Source organism: Antedon mediterranea, chromosome 6 (genome assembly GCF_964355755.1).
Source record: "Antedon mediterranea chromosome 6, ecAntMedi1.1, whole genome shotgun sequence".
Lineage (NCBI taxonomy): Eukaryota > Metazoa > Echinodermata > Crinoidea > Comatulida > Antedonidae > Antedon > Antedon mediterranea.
This window is the reverse complement of record NC_092675.1, coordinates 24446862-24467121: the sequence shown is the minus strand read 5'-3', so window position 1 is coordinate 24467121 and position 20260 is coordinate 24446862. Positions and strand designations below refer to the sequence as shown.

The 20260-nt window shown below is 33.4% G+C and overlaps 2 protein-coding genes across 2 annotated transcripts; both read left to right on the top strand.

Moving 5' to 3' along the window:
* The first annotated feature begins 1713 nt into the window (after positions 1-1713).
* On the top strand, positions 1714-8569 carry LOC140051439 (uncharacterized). The gene is made up of 4 exons (XM_072096656.1): positions 1714-1819; positions 5913-5975; positions 6276-6394; positions 6730-8569. The coding sequence occupies exons 2-4, from the start codon at positions 5927-5929 to the stop codon at positions 7153-7155; spliced, it is 594 nt and encodes a 197-aa protein (XP_071952757.1). The 5' UTR covers positions 1714-1819; positions 5913-5926; the 3' UTR covers positions 7156-8569.
* Positions 8570-13959: 5390 nt separating this feature from the next.
* LOC140051466 (cilia- and flagella-associated protein 53-like) lies at positions 13960-20049 on the top strand. The gene is made up of 7 exons (XM_072096687.1): positions 13960-14195; positions 16583-16812; positions 16949-17122; positions 17443-17746; positions 18296-18514; positions 18982-19198; positions 19582-20049. The coding sequence occupies exons 1-7, from the start codon at positions 14127-14129 to the stop codon at positions 19923-19925; spliced, it is 1557 nt and encodes a 518-aa protein (XP_071952788.1). The 5' UTR covers positions 13960-14126; the 3' UTR covers positions 19926-20049.
* The last annotated feature ends 211 nt before the right edge of the window (positions 20050-20260 follow it).

Below are 20260 nucleotides of genomic sequence, written 5' to 3'. Positions count from 1 at the left end.
TCTGCTATAATAATGTTTATTAGGAAATTCCAATTTGGTAACAGTGGCACACATCCACGTGTGCGATGCAAGAAATAATAGAGAAAAACAAGAAATAAAAAAACTACATTGTGGGCATCACGCTACACGACAAAACACAATGTTAAGCTAAAAATACCAAAAACAAATGGGAAAAAAATCCAAAAACAAATTGAGCAGCAATGTAGCTATTTTTATTTGCAATTAATACATATTTTGATGAAAATTAAATTAAATTATTCCAATAAATTATGAAGAGAAGAAACATGTTCTAAAAATGATGTTTTAAATAGCGCGGTCTGATACTTTCTTAAAATAGATGGATAGATTTTTTATGACATTTATTTTCAAATCCTTGCATTGTGAAAGAGAAAAAAATCGAAGAAAAAGATAACATTGATTCAATAGAACAAATATAAGCTGAGCACCATCAAATATAGTTTAGAACATGCTTCTATTAATCTTAATCGTATTTACACAATCTACATAATAAAAGTGTATGCATTGTACCCGGTATTGTAATGTTGCGTACGGTCATGGAGAAATAGGTTTGTACGGTACACTACCACTGTTGATGACTTTTACTACAAGTTCAAGGACATGTAATTTATATAATTTACTAATGATTGTAATTATAATTTCAAAGCTCGGTACTGTGGCTTACTGCGTTCATACGGTATGATCATACGAATATCAACGAATATTCTTATACAATAAGTTAGTTATATTGGTATTATATAGTTTTTAAACTCGTTTATTTTCTTGCTCTTCCTTGTAGAAGAACACCTTTGTGGTGATAAAGCTTTTCCCTGTTAAAATAAATTATTATTTTATTATTATTATAGACAGAAACGGAACTGTTATGATGAAACAATTCCAGATTATTTAGAATCGTAAGCTCTGCCTTTTCAAAGAAACAAAGTGATGAAGATTATTTTCTAAATATTCAGCCAAGCAATCTTCTGTCCAGGCCAGGATCGGGGCCAGGATAAACAATCAGTAAAAAAATAGAAGATCGGATATTGCCACGTCCTATCATTAATTTTCGGTAAGGATTAACTTTGAATTGGAAACTGTGTAATCTTTCCAAGGTCTCCAGAATATTTTTGATGCATGCCCAGTTATAATGTGGATGTATGCCTATGTTAAATCATGAAGAAACTGGTAGGCCTAAATGGCGGCCTTTATTATTTATGCTAATTAATCAACTTCTTGATTTCCAATTTTGGTGAACTTAATCAGAAACAAACATTTACACTTTGTTCATTCCATTCATGTAGGTTTAAAAATTGTTAACAATCCGAAAGATCTGTTGTGTAAAAGTAAGTTTACTATACATTATTAGACTTTAATTTATTATTTTTAAGACTAATGATGTACAGTAAACTTACTTTTGCTCAACATAATTATCTTTCTGATTGTTAAACAATATGTAACCTTCATGAAACGGATTTTGTATGTATTTTCATGTCTTGTTCTTGGTTGGTACCTGATGACACCGCAGTATACAAAAATCCGCGTTGACCGTAGATGGTGAGCAGGTTGGTACCAGACACCACCTTTCTTAAAATCAACATGATTTACAGTAAGTACAGTATTACCTTTCTTGGCCGTCCGATTAGGAATTGATCCAATCCCGAGAGTGCATTCATCATTTTGTCTTCAGTTGTTTCTATTGGCCGGTTTGCTACAAGGTCATGATTAGCATAACCAGCATCGCTTTGCTCATGCTACAATACTTCCATCACTTCTCCTGCCGCTTTAACTCGTTCGAAACCTCGGATTTCTTATCAGGTTTACAGTAAGTTAATAGTTGTTTTTTATTTCAATAAATTATATTTCGTTCAATTTCCTTTTATTATTATATTAATTATCAATTTGTGATGGTTCATTTTCCATGTTAGCTTAGGAAAAAAGATGTAAAATTGTTTTCTTTTTTTTGCAAAAAAATGTTTATTTTAACGATAATTCAATTCGTATTTTATAATTTTCCTTAATATTGAACAATAAAGTAGCCCAAGGTACAGTTAATTGTTGAAATTATGGTACATTGAGTCTCAGCGAAGTTTTAAATATATTTCACATCTGCGAGCCACTCCCTGTGTGTACTGTCAGTTGTGTACATCCATAACTAGTTTAAACGGCGATACCTCATAATGCAGAAGACATGTGATGACATAATGTTCAACTCTGACACAATCTTGTGAAGAAGTTGAGTAGCCAAGTGCCACGCCCGAGCCTTGGATTTATGTTTAAAACAATATAAGTTTAGCTTTATACGATATTCAATTCTTGTCTTGTTATTAGTAATAATACACGTCTTAATTTTTATAAAAATAATAAGTTTGACCATTTTTACGATGAGTTTTTTATGATTTAAATTTTAAGTATAGAACACTAATATCACGCTTTAGATTATCGTGCCATAATCTGTTCATTGAAAAGGGACGACATTTAAAAATTAACCGATAATCTAGAATATGTATGTTTTGTGATCAATTAAGTTTAGAAGATGAAAAACATTTTCTTTTTATTGTCCTTTTTATAAAAACATTAAGAAAAAAATGTATCTCTGATTTAAATGTATACATGTTAAAAAATATGTTTGTAAACAATGAAACCCAAAAAATTTAGTCTTTTGCAACCTATTTATGTAAAGCTTATGAAAAGAGAAAAACCTGTATGTCCGAAAAAAATATAGATTTTATTATGTGGAAGTTCGCGTGTCATCGAATATTTGATGATCAGAAAGAAGTAAATCTTTAGAATGATGATAATACACACCTCTAGTGGTTATAGTTCTAATCTTTTAGTTTAATTTCTCTCGTCGTACGTCGCAATTTCGAATTCTAAATGTTTGCTTTTCTGTACTTTTTATTGGTTTTTAGATATCTTGCAATTCCAATTTTATGTACAGTATCTTGTTTGTATTAGCTCAAAGTTTTCAGTTTATTGACATTTAAAAGAAATCACATACATTTAAATTATCTTTTATTATAGAAATATTATAAAAATATATACTGTATTTTAATTTAACACCGTGGTTAAAGAAAAGTATAGCTATTCTCTCCTTGTATCACAAAAATGTCAAAGACGACCATGTTGGGAGACCGCACTCGTGGAGGATACCTCATGCAACCCAGGTCAATGCGAGGTCAGAACCATCGTCATAAAAAAATATACTGTAGACAAAAACAACAATCACCATCTGATCTGCTAGGGTGTGGTTTAATTTTCTTTTTAGAAAAAACCCGAAACTTTCGCAAAAAGCAACAATATACAAATTAAGATGTATGTTGATTTCTAGAGAAATCATTTGTATGTACCTTTTCCTATATTCGGTTTAACTACTACTAAACTACTACTACTACTACTACTAAGTCGCTATTTATACTGTATATATAATATATTTATCTCCGGAATCATGTAAAACCATAATCTACGCTGTACTCTCTGCTAAATTCGACTATGGAAACGCACTCTTGTTTGGACTACCTACCGGATTCATACGGTATCTCTTTTTCAGCGTGCTCAGAACACTGCTGCCAGAATCTGATCATCACTCGTACAGTACTAGAAAACATGAACACATCACACCAGTACTTCGGAACTTGCATTGGCTGCCCGTTCAATTCCGTATTAAATTCAAACTGCTTTTCATTACATACAAAGCTCTAAATGGACTTGCACCTCAGTATATTGCTGATCTTCTTGTACTTTACACTTAGTCTCGTACACTGCGTTCATCTAATAAACTTCTCCTTCATGTTCCTAAATGGAAACTTCAGACATATGGAGGCCATCGTGCATTTTCCTGTGCAGCACCCATTTTGTGGAATAAACTGCCAATCGACATAAAGACATCTGAAAACATCAACACTTTCAAAACACGACTAAAAACCCATTTTTACACAGAGGCATTTTCTGCTTAACTTTGTCAAGCGCCTTTGAACATTATTATGGATACTGGCGATATATAAATCTGATTGATTGATTGATATATTATCACAGATTTCCTCATACCATGATTTAATAAAGGAACTGGAAGTAGAAGACATAGAAAAATATAATAATTTTATCTATAATTATATATAAATATATAATATATTATGACTTTTAATAACACTTTATAATCTTTGTATTCCATTCAACTCCTAACTAATGTTATTTCAGGTATCTATAATCAAAAGAACTATATTATATCTCTCTGCTACAATATTCAGATGTTGATCCCTACCAAGCCAAATTCCTGCCCATCTGATTGGCTATTGGTGTAAAAAACTGGTGTCAGTTTCGTTAATAATAGGACATGCACTAAAACTTATAAGTCACTATTTTCTCTCTTTTATACACAAGGGAGCAGTTAAAATAATAGATTTGACCCTAAAGGTGACTGGAAACAGGCACTTTCCATCAATCAATACAGTGTCCCTTTGGAAGACTGAAGAAAAAACCCGATCGTGGGACTCGAGCTTTAACCTCACAGGAAAAAATAATGCGTCCCGGTTTGCCATTATCGTCTATAAAAATAGAACGCATAACTTATTGTAATTTCAAAGTTGTCGTATGTTGTATAAACTGTCTTTTATTATTGTATTCAAGTACTCTATCGCAATTTGTATTAACTTGTTAAATTAATTTAACCGTTACGAATATCCTATAGTATCATGATTTTTTCAATCCTTTTTAGATATTAAAAAGTGAAAAATAAATACATGCTCATAATGAAAAAAAAAAACACCGATTAGGCCTATATTTAAAAATCTGCACAGACTGTCTTTTACACAATAGGCGTAAAATGTGTCAAGTGTTTCGAATAATTAATACTGACTGAAAAATAAATACTGACTAAAAAATCATAAATTGTAAAGTAAGTTGAGTGCGTTTAAAATTATTATAGGGGGCGACAGACTAAATAATACGTACATCACTATAAAATTGTAGGCCTATAATGATAACGGATGTAGCATCATAATTTAATAATTTCCCGGAAATATCTTTTTCCACTTGGCTCCAAGGACTGACTTATCGCAGTCCGAGTCCTTCTTAAGGGTTTTCATTAATCGTAAATCATTCGTAGTGGCTAACGTTTAAATGCGATACATAACTTTTAGTCTAGGTTGTAACTTCTGAAATATTAATTGTTAATCCATTAACCACGAGAACCTCTTGCTTTTCGGCATTAATATAGTGTACAAAAAAATTAGAGATTTACTGTGTAAATAGTGCTTATTTTCAACAAAGATCTTGTAAAACATATAAATTAAAAAAAATTATAGGGGACCGGGAAACTATAGATTGATAAATATTGGAATTAATGATAAATAAACATTTTTTGCTCGCACCTGGCTTTTAAGAAAATTCAGAAAGATGCCAGAATAAGCTGCGTTATAACACACAATTAATTGGTCGACGCATTTATTATATTTGTGGTCATCAATCCTTGAATTTACATATAACATTTTCTCTTCAAGCATATTGACATGTATTAAAAAATATCGTCAATCTCAGTCAGAAACTGACTTTGGGGCATCTAAATTTATATACTGTATAACATGACCACCTGCCATCTTGTTCGAATTAATTTGATAAGGAACTGCAGACTAATTCATGTTGTTTTCGGAAAAGTACAACAAAGTTCATGTAACAATCTGGTGGGTCCTTCAGATCTTGTTGACAGGACACATCTCTCTCCGGCCTGAAAGAATTTGTACTGTATTCCATATCTGGAATATAGGAACAGGCCTACAAAATTTCCTTAAATATACTTTGACCTACTGACAAATTAGTAACTGTATTCGGGTTTTAATCACTATCAGTTATCATTATCATTATCAATCATGATTTAATAGTTTCAATACAATAACAATTGTTTTTTTTTCTTTTATGTATAGACTAACATCCAAAGATGAACTCAAAATCATTACTTTTAGCAGTGTTCACACTGTACATGATTGGTAAGTATAATACAATACACTAATGATGTTGTATGTTTATGGCTTTAAAATTTAACTTTTTAAAATGAAACACGCATTTTGCAGACATGCATCGTTTTAGAAAATTTGTCCAATTGTGTTATTCTTGGCAATTTAATTTTCAATAGTTTCAACAATTTATTGTATCAATTTGATAAAAATTAGAATGGGTATAAGTTAACGTAATACTGCAGTCTAAAATAACAGCTTGTCCACAGACGTTTGATGGACGATTGCATAAAATCTAAAAATGTGATTAACACTCATTATTTTGATTTACAGATGTTAGCAACGCATTCATGTGTTACAATTGTACCTCGATGGAGAATCCAACTAATTGTGGAGCCACGCTAGGAGCCACTGCCGGCATTCAAAAAGTATCATGTACAGGAAAGTGCATGGTAAGTCTATGGAACATACGGTATTTTACTATTAAATATTGGTTGTCACTGAAACGCAACGTAATCGTGAATAATTTGACCAATTACGACGCGATGAATCATCTTACTCTCGCTTTTTGAGTTAATTCACATGCGTCGTTGATCCTATTTCAAACAATATGGCCGGCAACATACATAATAGAAAATAATTCTACAGTATTTATTTATTTATATTTAGACTACTGTAGTTACTATAAGTAACCGTTCAACAATTATAGGGTTGAAAAATTCACTAATTTTATTAGTTAAACTTTGCAATAGACATACGGTAAACAAATCTATTTTTTCACTTTCAGACCTCCCAAACAACGATGGATGTTATGGGAAACCAAATGGTATTGTACTCCAGGACTTGCGAGCAATATTGTATGGCAGGTTGTATGAATGTCGAAGGAATGGACATATGCATGAGTTGCTGTGATACAGATAACTGCAATGGAGATTTTGTTGCTGCTGCAGGCGGAGCAGGAGGTGCAGGCGGAGCCGGAGGTGCAGGCGGAGCTGGAGGAGCCGGAGACGCAGCAGGAACCGGAGGTGCAGGCGGAGCTGGGGGAGCCGGAGACGCTGCTGGAGCCGGAGGAGCTGGAGGAGCTGGGGTAGCAGAACCTGAACCAACAGAACCAGTAGCCAAAGATATGACAACGCCATCAAGTGCTGTTAGTGTTGTTATTAATCTTGCAACTATTATGTTCACAAGTCTGCTTAGTACAACAATGTTTTAGGAATCAATTACATTAGTCTTTGTTAGTTTAAAATAATATATGTTTTTTTTTCATGTTTGAAACTGTGGAATGTTTTTACTGCGTAACAATTCCAATTATAAAGTGTAAATGTCGGTGGCACTGAACGCGGGGAACAGCGAATTCCACGTCGAAACGTGGCACAGAGTAGAAGTGAAGCCTATATTCCACTAGAGACTAATTTATTTGTGCGAAAGCGTCGGTTTATTCGAATGCGAAATGTTGCCATCTACCAACTCCACGAATTCTAGTTTTATATAATATCTAACAAGTATTCACTCAACTCAACTATAAACAATACGCTATTTTCGTCTAGTTCTTTAATGAAGGATGGGCCAAAATGTGAAATTGCATAGATGATAATTTTCAAAGCGAGCGCTAGATTATTTATGAATTTGGCATGTCTAATCCTATCCCAAATTTAACCGATAGAAATGTGTGCATGGGAAGGTATTTAGGGCCTTGGAAACTATTTAGGATGATTGCAAAACAGTAAAAAGAATCGTAAGTAGCCATTCTATCAACTTGAAACCTACTATGGCCACTTACTGATAGACCTGCAGCTGATATCGGTCCCTCATGTAGATGTAAGTTTGTGCTAAAACTTGCCAATTTTGTGGCGGTTTTGTAAAGTCAACTATCGTGTGAATTTACTGTTCTTTTTTTGTTTATAAAGGGCATGTTTACGGGTAAATAACTTAATTACCGCAAAGTAACTGCACGGCAATTAGTGATAACACACGCTTTGTAGCCCATGTCCGCCATGAAATTAAACAGTAGTCAAAATACCATCACGGTTGTTTCTCCGTACAGAAATTCATTGGCCGGTGAAATCATTGTGAAAATAAATACCTGTATGGTCAAATGTGTTATGAATTTTACCATGTATGATCTATTAGTATTTCTTATCGATGAGTGTGTTTACGCCACAGCCAGCTACTGTTCTTACAGTATCGTTGTAGTCAGTATTTAGATTATTAATGTTATTAAGCTACAGTAACCATTTCAGTCTTGCCTTTTATATTAAGTCTGTGTTTTTTTAATATTTCTAAACAATAACAATTTAAAGATATATTGTCCCCTAAAAAAACAATAACAAATAAATATTTGTTAAATATGCCATTTAATATAATATAAACAACAAATTAGGTTGAATTCTTTTATTTAAACTGAACACATTATTTTTCCGGGTTTTTTTTATTGACCTTATTAAAACGATTGAATGGCATTTTCAAAGTCTGATTTTTGGAGGACAATACAACTTTAGGAATACCATACTGTTTTTAACGATGCGATAATAATTACGTAAAAATTGAATGATTCTCTTCATATGACGTGTTTTAACTGATGCAAGAGAAATACATTAAATTTTGAAATACTCCCAAAAATACAGGAATACTTGTTTTGTTATTGGCTTATACAGTAAATCACACCACAATTAAATTACAACAACTCTTGTGTTGCAGGACGTTTTGATTGTAATCGAACTGGTCACTGGGACGTTCCGCTTAAATAACAAAAACATAAAAAACACACGCTCGGTTTATAATTTCGCGGCTCCCATGTGTTAACAAAAGACATTGCAATCTTCTTTTTAAAACTCATGGTTTTTGTTTTATTTCAAGAACAACGTGTTTAGCAGCTGCTGCTGCGAAACTGATTACCTTTTTTATATATTAACTTGAATCGAACACATTCCCGAAGTCATGGTAAGTGATTAAAGATACATTACGACGCTTACTTACTATGAAAAGTACTGTACTGATTAATATCTTCAAAAAATACTTTATAGCTAAACTACACTTTTCGATTTCTCTTATTGAACGTTGATCATGGTGTTGGTGACATTTCAAATTGTATAAAATTTCGCATTGTATTCCTTTACCTTTTAGCAGTAGGCCTACACCACACACCCCCAGTCTAATAGAGAATCGGTGTTACTGTTCCATTTTGAATTCTCATCAAAAATTAAGGATGCCAAGAATTTTAACCGTGTAGCAACATGTAGCAGTATACGTAGGTCGACGATTTCTGGAAGAGGTGGTCGACGACAAGAATACAACCGGACAGCCGGATTTATTTTCCGTTTTGTATCATTGGTCCATTTAGTAAGGTAAGCAAGCACGAATTGTAAGTTGACAAAGGCGGGATTTTTCTCAATCATACTTCCAGGCAACGACCTCAAGATGTCAACAACTTAACGAGTCATTGTTGATTGGTAAAAAAGGTAAAATAGCCAGTGACGTACACATCGTCAAATTTAACTTCAAAGCTCGTCGTAATGACCTATGATAGATTCTTAAGCCCAACCCTGCACTGACACCAGTTACACCAGACTCCACAGCAAGAAGCCATGGTAGAATGTTGCATGATTCAGAATGACTTCGGACACAATGTGGGTAAAAAGGTGTAAAACCTCGCTCCGTTTAAAAGCATTAAGTACAATCTCGACGATGTACTTTGTTCAAATTTATCGTACTGTTTACATTTGAATAATAAAGATATATTAGACTAGTCAAGATAGTCATATTTCCACTCTAATAAGATGCTGTAGGCATTTCGTGTTAAAAGCGAATAAACATGTGTTTTAGGGTAATTTTGGGGTGCTGAATTCAAATTTGCTGTTTACCCAGCTCAATTTTTAGATCTTCACCCTTAAAATGTGAAAAACAAAATGGCCGCCATTTCAGACTTATTTTGGCTTATAACTTGACTTTTAAGTGACGTAGTAAGTTAAAAATGGTGTCTATACCTATGTTTGTGATACTGAGGATTCCAAATATATTGTTATTAAAGTTGTAAATATTCTATTTCAGCCTCCATGTTGGAATTCAAGATGGTCGCCATTTAAAACGTATTTTGGCTTATAACTTGACATATAAGTAACATAGTAGGTTAGAAATGATGTCTATACAGTACCTATGTTTGTGATACTGAGGATTCCAAATATATTGTTATTAAAGTTGTAAACAGCCGCCATGTTGAAATCAAAGATGGCGCCTATTTTAAACACACACACAAACAGGGTAGTAACAAAGTGCGAGGCAAACAAAGAAATGAAAATAAAAAACTCACAAAGGGATTGTTCTTTGTTTGTAAAATATTTTAAAACGAGATAGATGATAATGATGATCATTGTCAAGTGTTTAGAAAAATATAAGAAAATTAATGAAAAAAGGAGGTAATACGGAATTCATAAATGTAAAAATGTTACTGATGACATTTGGAATTAACAAAATGTGTTAAATAATATGATTTAATGACATGAGATAATAGGAATGTGAATAAAAGTAGTGTTTGCGCCACAAAAGAGAAAAAATATATATATACAGTATATCAACATCACAGAATAAATTCTAATCCGCCCGATATAATGAAATTTAATTAATTAGAAAAAATAAAAATAACGAAACCTGTGAGAATGAGAAAAAGCCCTCTCCGAGATTCAAACCCGGAACCTTCTGCTTGATATGCAGATCTCCTAACCATTAGACCACTGGGGTTTTCATTGTATTGTTCCAATTTGATTGTGCGAGGCAGCGAGGCACACCAAATATAAGTGTGAGGCATGCGGGGCATATAGTTTACAATTTCAAAAAGGTGCGAGGCATATAGTTTACAATTTCAAAAAGGTGCGAGACATTTCTTAACGTGCTATTATGCTATATTATAGGCCTAATAATTAATTATTTATATTTTTAAAATAGGCCTAGCGTATCGAAATAGATTCGTGTATACACTCATCATGCTATGTTGTTTATTTTTATGTAACGACTGTTTTTATTATTTTATCATTCAAGTCATATCGTGTATAAGTTGACTACAATGTTCAAATTGTTTGTTCATAATGATAATGAAAGAGTTGGTCAAAAAGACATCACAGAATTAATTCAATACAACAACAACGTATTTATATCAAAACATTTCTCGGAATAGAAATAGATTGTAAAATTGGTAAAAAAACAAACATGTTACATGTATACAAACAACAATTGATAAAGACATCAGTATAATAATAATAATATATAAATTGAGAAAACTGCTAAAAAGTAGTGTATAATTTATTTTATTTATGCATTGATATTACCATATTATATTAATGATTGTTGTGAAATTTAGGGTAACACTTATAAAAGTACAGTACAAAATGTTTACAAAAAAAAACGTAGGCCTACTGTAATTTATAAAATTATCAATAGTGTAAATGATACTGGATACCAGAGGAAGTAGAGGTTTCGTTTTTGAGGTTTTTTCATCTACAGTATTATATGCCTTCAATTCAGAATAAGGAAATAGAATTATTAAGCTTCACGGCCAAAATGATAATAGAGGACTAAAACAAAGTGGAATGAGTCAATTTCTCATGCATTTATTGGTGAAAAACACGTTTAATCTCAATATATTTGTTAATTTGTCAATAAAAATGCTGTAATATGTTACTGCTGATACTGTTCTGTTTTCAAAGAATAATAATCGATCCTAAATTTTGGGAAATGATAAAATGATGCCTCGCATTTTTTGATGATGGTAAAACGATGCCTCGCATAATTTTCTGACTTGCCCTTGCTTTTGCGCATATCCTAGGCCTGTTGTGCATGTAGTTCTCTGTGCCCTGGGGACCCGTGAACACCTGCACATAGCCGGCCTAGCCCATTAAATATTAAGCTATATATGCTTTGCAATTAGTGGTAATATGTAGGCCTATACACATATAGTATAATAATTAGATATCAAATTAATAGTTTTCATACAATAATATCGTGGATTTATATAGCGCCTAATGTTGTGAAACATTATTACTCCAGTCTATTGGATCAAACGTGTATGGAAACATCCAAAATTGAAATGACACATGAAATAAATAATGTCATATTGCAGTTTTTGGTATAACAAGTGAGCATCTTCATCTGCAATCAAAGTTGCTATTTCATTGCTAGAATTTTACCTGTTTGGTGACCAAGTCAACAACTTTTTTGGCTTATATTATAATGCTGTTTCCAAGATTCATCGAGCATAAAGGACATTATATTGTGCCAACAAGGATGAAGAACCATCAGTTAAAGATACTGCATATCAACGGTATTCAAAGGGTTTGGGTAATTTTCTAACTTGCCATCACTACCGGTGACCGGTAAACAAGCTTTGATCTTATGTCATCCACACCAGCATTTGTTATAAATCTTTATGAATTTGAAATAATTTGAAATGGTGAATAAATTGATAATTGGTACTTAATTACAGTATTTAAATTTCTACAACAAGCAGTATTTAAAAAAAATTTCAGGAAATGGAATCGAAACTTTGAATGCAGATGGAGCATTAAATCTATTAGGGGCCTACTATTACTTTGCCATCATTAAAAAAATATTTTAAGACAGAAGAAGCAATATAGTGGAAAAACCTGTAGTTAAAGAAAACACTGGGGAGCAAATGGCAACATCTTCAATGGCATTTCGAACGAGAAACGATCTGTACTTGCAAAGAAACAAAGATATGAATTATGAATGAAGGCTTGAGGCTTGATGAAGTGACCCCCATACTTGACCTTAGCAATAAAATAAACTAAAGTGACAAAAATTGAGTCTGTTTAGTATAATAAAGTAATATTATAAATTATTTAATAAGCACATCTTTTAGAGATTCAGTATTTTTTATTTTTCAATTTCAATTGCACAATTATGACATATCAAAGTATATCTTGTTGTATTTTACTTCAAATACAAACAAGTTATAATTCACTTCTGTAAATATTTATTCACATATAAAAACAGAAAAGAAACGTTTAATTATAACCCAAAAACCATTGTCTGACAGGGACAGTATGTATTTTTTGCTTTAAATTACATTTTTTTTCTTCAGGCAATTAATAACTATATTATGTGACAATAAAATGACACATTAAAAAAAAAATTTGAAATAAAAAATATTTTTCAGGGGGAAAATATATCTTTAAAACAGTTACGTCAACAAGCGAGCAACTTTTTTGTAAGAAATATTTCTTGTTTATTTCAGAACAATAATACTCTACTCTCTCTCTTCTTCTCCCTCCAGCTTCTTCCCCCAAGACGTGCTTTAGGGTTTGAGCATGCTCAGTCCTAGTTTACAAGATGTCAATAAAACGAGTGTTTGCAGTATGTCTAGTTTCGGAAATTCTTATTCAGAATTTACCTTGAATTTACCTTGAACTTCGGACATTGAGAACTAGCTCATTTGTCCCTCCATCGTCATAACTGCAAACTCTTCATTAACGTACGGGCGAAACTTGATGTGGTGGTCAGACCAATATTTAGCAATGCCCGATTTGAACTCATTGACCGATTTTGCTGTGCCTCTACTACTACACTAACTGTAAGTTTAAATTAATTTTTATGCTGTGTGGAACAAAGTTGATTATGAGATTGGTGGGTTTCCCACCTAATGTAACGTAAAAGGGTCCTACAAAAAAACGAAGCTACAGCTTTTTTATGCAGGATCCCTGTTCTCAGTTGTACTGTAATTATGATGTACTGTAATTGATGACTAAATAAATGTGGAATAAATGAAATATAGTAATACTTAGGCCTAAACAGGCTTTTGAGTTTTACTAATATTTCATTCCATGAGAACTAGCTTTTATTTCAATGAATTACATTAAAATAACCACCGGCTATTTATAACTCCCTGGTATTTCGCGTGAAATAACTCAATAAATTATGGGTCCATAAATTATTGCATGAACGGCGTTCCATAGTAGTCCATATAACCACGGCAACGTGATGTACTGTCAACAAGCGATGACACAAAACGATGTGTGTTGTTGTGTGCTGTATCACTGTGGGACAGCAAATGGTTTTTCTTGCACGTAGGCCTAGAATGAAATTGGTTTCTTGTTGTTAAACATTTTATTTGGATACATATTCAGAATTTGAATTGTTTTTTGTTAATACAGTTCAATTTTGAAGAGAACAACTACCATGTTAGCCACCCAAAAACCCAGAAAAACACGTGAATTTACGGGCCCAACGCCTCACTCGGTTGCCATCGTAAGTAGCCTTCTAGCTAGTACTCTAGCTAGGCCTAGCCTAGTTAGGCCTACTATGCCCTACTAGGCATGCATGTTAATAAAACATGTAGGATATATACTGTAGGACTAGGCTAGGCCAGGCCTAGGTATTAGGCCCAGGACATGATGTTGTATGGCTCTAGCTAGGCTCCAGTTTTATTGAGATATTAAAATGTATTTACTTATTATTTATGTTATGCGCGATTTGAACGATTTGCGCAATTTGAAATTGCGCAAAAAAATCCTTGCGCAATTTGAAATTGCGCAAAGAATTCTTGCGCAATTTAAAATTGCGCAAGGATTTTTTTGCGCAATTTCAAATTGCGCAAGAAAATCTTTGCGCAATTTTAAATTGCGCTGCACAATTTGTAAATTGCGCAAGATAGTTCTTGCGCAATATGACACCTTTGCGCAATTTGAAAACGAACTGTAAATTTTCAAATAGCGCAACAAAATTCTACCAGACAATCGGTATTATAATAATCGCCGTGGTTAGGATTCCGGCACCGGAACTCAACTGCCCAGCGTTAGGGATTCCGACACGCTATTGCGCATGCCCAGAGCGAGGTAATCGGCGACTCTATACTTATCAACAGCGATGGATTATTTCATAGCTGCGCCACACGGCGAACTAGCCTAGAGGCCTTCTAATATGGGATCCACTAATCTAAGCTAGGGCTACCAGTTAGACGGGATCCAGTCAAGTCGCCCCATCGCAAAGTCGCCCCATACAAAGTCGCCCAATACAAAGTTAGTACGCTGTTTTAATCATATCTGTGTTGGGGCGACTTTGTGATGGAGCGACTTTGCGATGGGGCGACTGTGCCGGGGCGACTTTGTTATGGGGCGACTTTGCGATGGGGCGACTGTTTTGGGGCGACTTTGCGATGGGGCGACTTTGTATTGGGCGACTTTGTATGGGGCGACTTTGCGATGGGGCGACTTGACTAGCATCCCAGTTAGACTACGTGACCAGTTGTGGGCCTATAGTATTTATTTTGTAATTAAAAAGTGGTTGCTTCATTCATATATTAAATTCATATCATTATGAATTATATAATTACATGACTAGTTTTTTGATTTTTCATAACGCATTATACTGTAGGGCCTACATATACAACATGCAATCACAAGTTGATTTGTTGAAGGCAGCCACCGCGTGGATGTGAAAAAACTGTTCGGGAAGTCAGGGTCACAACGCTAAAAACAGCATTACGATTCTTAGATAGATACTGATACTTATTAATATCATTATAATTATTTTAACGCGTAGTCATATTTTAATTATTAATTCATGTATGGCATAGGCCAAGTTTCATCCATCGCTCTCTCGCTCGCGCAACGACTATCTAGGCTACAGTAAATCCCTATAACACTCCGACTCTCCGTGGTGTGGCACTATTATTAGTGCAAGCTATAATTAATTCACTTCCCAGAGCTCTGGACATGCGCAATAGCGTGTCGGATTCCCTAACGGTGGGCAGTTGAGTTCCGGTGCCGGAATCCTAACCACGGCGTATAATAATTTATTGGAAACTAAATAACTCAAAATAAAACATAATAAATGCGAAGATAACATGTGTATAATAAATACATAACATTTATTATTACAATTAAATAATATTATCACTGTAACTTGAAATAAATCAAAATAAATGTAAAAATTAAGTTTTTAATATTAGTTTAAGCTAGGCCATGTAACCTAGTCAGTATCAGTAGTCCACCAGACCCTAGCTAGGCTAGAGTAGTATAGCCGGCCGCCCGCGCCGCGCCCGCCTGGTGGAACACCACCGCTTCGTTTTCCTTCGTCGGTTCTTCGACGGTATGCTAACTTATAACAATATTTGCACTACTAAAATAAGGAAATGCGATATTTATCTTTAATTTTGAATCATTCTTAGAAATTACTATAAAAATATGGGTGTGCATGATTTCACAATCTGTCGAAAAAACCTTGCGCAATTTGCAGATTACTTGCGCAATTTAATACGTTGCTTGCGCAATTTGAAACACATGTTTCAATTCAAATTGCGCAAGGATTTTTTTTGCGCAATTTCAAATTGCGCAAATCGTTCAAATCGCGCATAACATTTATACTAATAGTAATAGGGCCTAGTATTGATACTAGCCTAGCTAGGCCTAGGCCTAGTACTACTAGACTAACTAGGCCTTAACAATAACAAGTACCATAATGTTTGGTTGGTGTGAAGCATTTTTAAGACATTCACGAATATATACTAGCCTATGCGTAGGCTAGGCCTCCTAGGCTACTTCCAGTTTTATTACTAATAGTACATAGGCCTAGGCTAGGTAGGTCCTACTGTATCTCTGTAATAATGTAACAAATACATTTATTATTTAAATTAGAGAGCAAAATATCCCAGCAAGCAGCCTACAGATCATCTTATTTTAGAACGAAGACGTAAAGATGATTTAAGGGAAGAGGCAGAATCAATCACAAAATATAACAAGCTGTGTGATCTGAAAAATGATTGGGAGAGAATCACAGACAAACGCATTCAGAACAACACAGTGACTGGTCGAGTTAACTGTTTGTTACAGAAGGAAGAATTTGCATTAGAAGACAGGAGAGAAAGGTATTATGATAAAGATTTTTTTCGTTATTCTTCAATTGATTATTTATTTATTGTCCAAGGTTTGATTAAGTTATACCTACAATTTTTTGGACTTCCATTTCCTTTTTCTTTTCAAAAACTTTTCTGGATAATTTAGATTGAGAAACCTACTTGCTACTGAGGAACGTGGATACATTATTGAAATGGAAGCCAGCCAAGAAACACTGTTGGAACGACAAGCAAAGATGAGAACACGAGCAAAGTTTTTGAAAGAAAAACGAGAAAATGAAAGGCTTGAAATAGTTGCTGAGAAACTTGATCAAAGATGGAGGTACAGTATATAAATTATGGTTATTTAATTAAATTCTTTCTAGATTAGTATTAGCAAATCATCAAAATAAAACTCCAATAAAGACACATACCACCAGGCCAGGGTTGTACGATTCAGTAGATTTATTGTTTGTGGAAAAGCTAGTAAGGATGAGTTTTAATTCCACTGGAGTGTCATCTTAGTTGTTGAATTGAACCTCTCAAATTTCCAAACAACTAATTGAAACCAGTCGACTGGATAGTTTTTTGCAGCATACTTATGATATATTTTTTAAACAAGAAGCACTGTGTCAATGATCTTTCAATGTTATGTTTTTAAAGAGAGGAATGTGAGGAACTTAGAGCGACACTCTCAAGACGTCATATGGATGAGGTGTGTACAGAACGATTTGAACAGCTTCGCATGAAGAGTGAAATGCAAATGCAAAAAAGAGATGAAGATAAAATGTATGCAGACCTCTGGGAACAGGATCGACAGGCAAAGGCATTAAGAGAGGCAGATGAGTCACAAAAACAACATGAAAGGAATAAAGAGATGGTGGAAACACTACAGAAGCAAAGAGCTTCTCTCGAGGAACAGAGAAAGCAGGAAAAACAATTGAAGGAAGAAGAAGGAAGACTTTTGGTAAGTTATATACAGAGACAGGGTTTAACTTGTGGATTGACATGTGTGTAATATATTATATAACACCTATATAAATTCCTGTCATTTGATTGGATGATTGTGGATCACATGGCGTGCAATTGTACGCACTATTAAACGATTGTTTAATAGTACTTGCACGAAAAAAAAAAATCTGATATAACCTTTTATCATTCACCTCATGCTATTATTTGTACCATACATTCATAAACATATTTGTATATTATTAAATCATTCATTCATCATTTGCAGTATCTTTGATTATATGGTCTGAGCAAACACAACTTTTTGCATGTTAAAATATGTGCACATAACTTTTTTTGTATTTTGTATTTTGTATTATTTGAATAGGTATATGACTGAAATTTTTCAGTCTTAAAATGAAAGTAATGTAATACTCATGAAACATAATTGTGATGGTGACAACATTGAATAATGAAATTTTTGAGAAAATTTAAATAATCGTATATAGACTAAAAGGTCGATTACACTGATGATTTTATATAATCAGTAAGGTTTATTTCTCCATAGTCCGAAGAAAGAGAACTTCGCAAACTTGAAGAAGACTTGGCTGTCCGAGAAAAACACAGGAGCCAGGCAGAAACAAGACAAGATTTGGATACGTCAATTAAGCTAAAAATGAAGATTAAAGCAAGAGAATTGCAGGAGGAATTAGCGCATGAAATGAACATCTTAGAGAACCTTTTGCAGGAAACACACAATGAAGCACTTGAGGTTGCCCAGAAGAAAGTGAGTACAATTGTGTCTTATTCATCGAAAGCTTTCATTAAATAAATTGCTAGCATATTTTGCTGGTGATGATCTTCTCACAGCCTGTGAAGTCTTCTTTACTCAATTAGTATTATAGCCCTACTGTACCTCCTTCTGATTTTGGCAACACTAAGTCATAGTGAGAGTGACATTTCCAATTTTTGTTCTCACAAAAATATATAGTACAATTTTTGGAGGAATTGTCTTTTGTATACTTTACTGTTACAATTCATTCTATGTTTTTCTTTACTGATGTTATATATGGTAGTATTAAAAATGAACCTGAACTAACTAATTAATAGAACCTGCAACCTGTTAACTAGGGGTTTAAGAGAGTAAGGGATAAATCCCACTATGTTATAGTACCTCATGCAGTACATGCTGAATTGGACTCAAATTAATGCAATTTTCTGTAGTTAACATTTTTGTATCTTTGTTTTTTTTAGCAAGTGCTAAGAGAAGAAGATAGAGTCTATAGAGATTATCTAAAACAACAAATGAAAGAAGAAGCTAGAAGAGATAAAGCAATCGATCAAATGATTGATCAAGAAGTTCGTAAACAATGGCAAAAAAGACTAGACCAATGGGCAAAGGAACGAGCAGCACGAAAACAATTAATGGATAACGTCCTTAGTGTCAGACACAAACAAGTACAAGAACGTTGTAAGTTGAATCTTGTAACTGTTTTTATTAATAACTTTCAGGACAGTATAATTACTTTAAAAAAAATATTAGATTATTTACCGTATATGATCTGGGTATGAAATTTGATGAACGTTAAAGGATGGGATTATACTCCAAGATAATTGTCTAAATGTAGCCTAAATAATGGGGTGGAATTAAGCTTAACATGAGATTCTACTTGGAGTCTAATCCAGATCCAAACTACTTTTTGATATTTATTTTTGACAGACTTTATATGTTTAGCGATTCCCCCCATTTAAAAAATGCTTGCCCTTGATACCATGTCACATACGGTAATATTATTTGCTAATTATAAGTTTGTATAGATTAATTTGATAACGACTTCTATTGTATTTATTTAGTAATTGCAAATTCTGAAGCTCAAAAGGTGGCACAGAAGGAGCGTGAATTGATGCAGGCTGCAATGACAGAGCACAAACACCTGGAAGAGGAACACCAGTTGAATATCAGACAACAAAATTTGAAATATCAGAATGACCTATTGCAACAAGCAGAATACATAAATCGGCAAAAAGAAGTTAAGAAAGATGAGGAATACAGACATTACCTTAAAGGAATAGAGGCAGAAGCAAGTTACCAGGCAAAGTTAAAAGAGGCACTTGCTAGACCAAATGTAGACAAAGCCCATCCTATGAGACGAGTTCACATGCAAAGAAATAGCAAAACAGGCAGTCCATTATTATAATTCCATTTAAAAATAAATTGTATATAATTTGTTTAAATGTCAGTGTGTAGTACTGTAGATATGTTTGTTAATAGGATTAAATCATTTATTGTCATATTAAATCATTTAATATTATTACTGTAAACTTCTTTTTTAAGTAATTATGATATGAAAAATAGACGTAATTTTGGAAATAATATTGAAATTTATTCAATTCAATAGTACTTTATTCCGAAGGAAACTGAATGGGCCTTTCCAAAACATAGAAACAGGGCTATTACAATTTGATAAAATAAATATGATTGGTAATTTAACTATCTTTAACAAAATACAATCAAACTAAAATTACAACAATT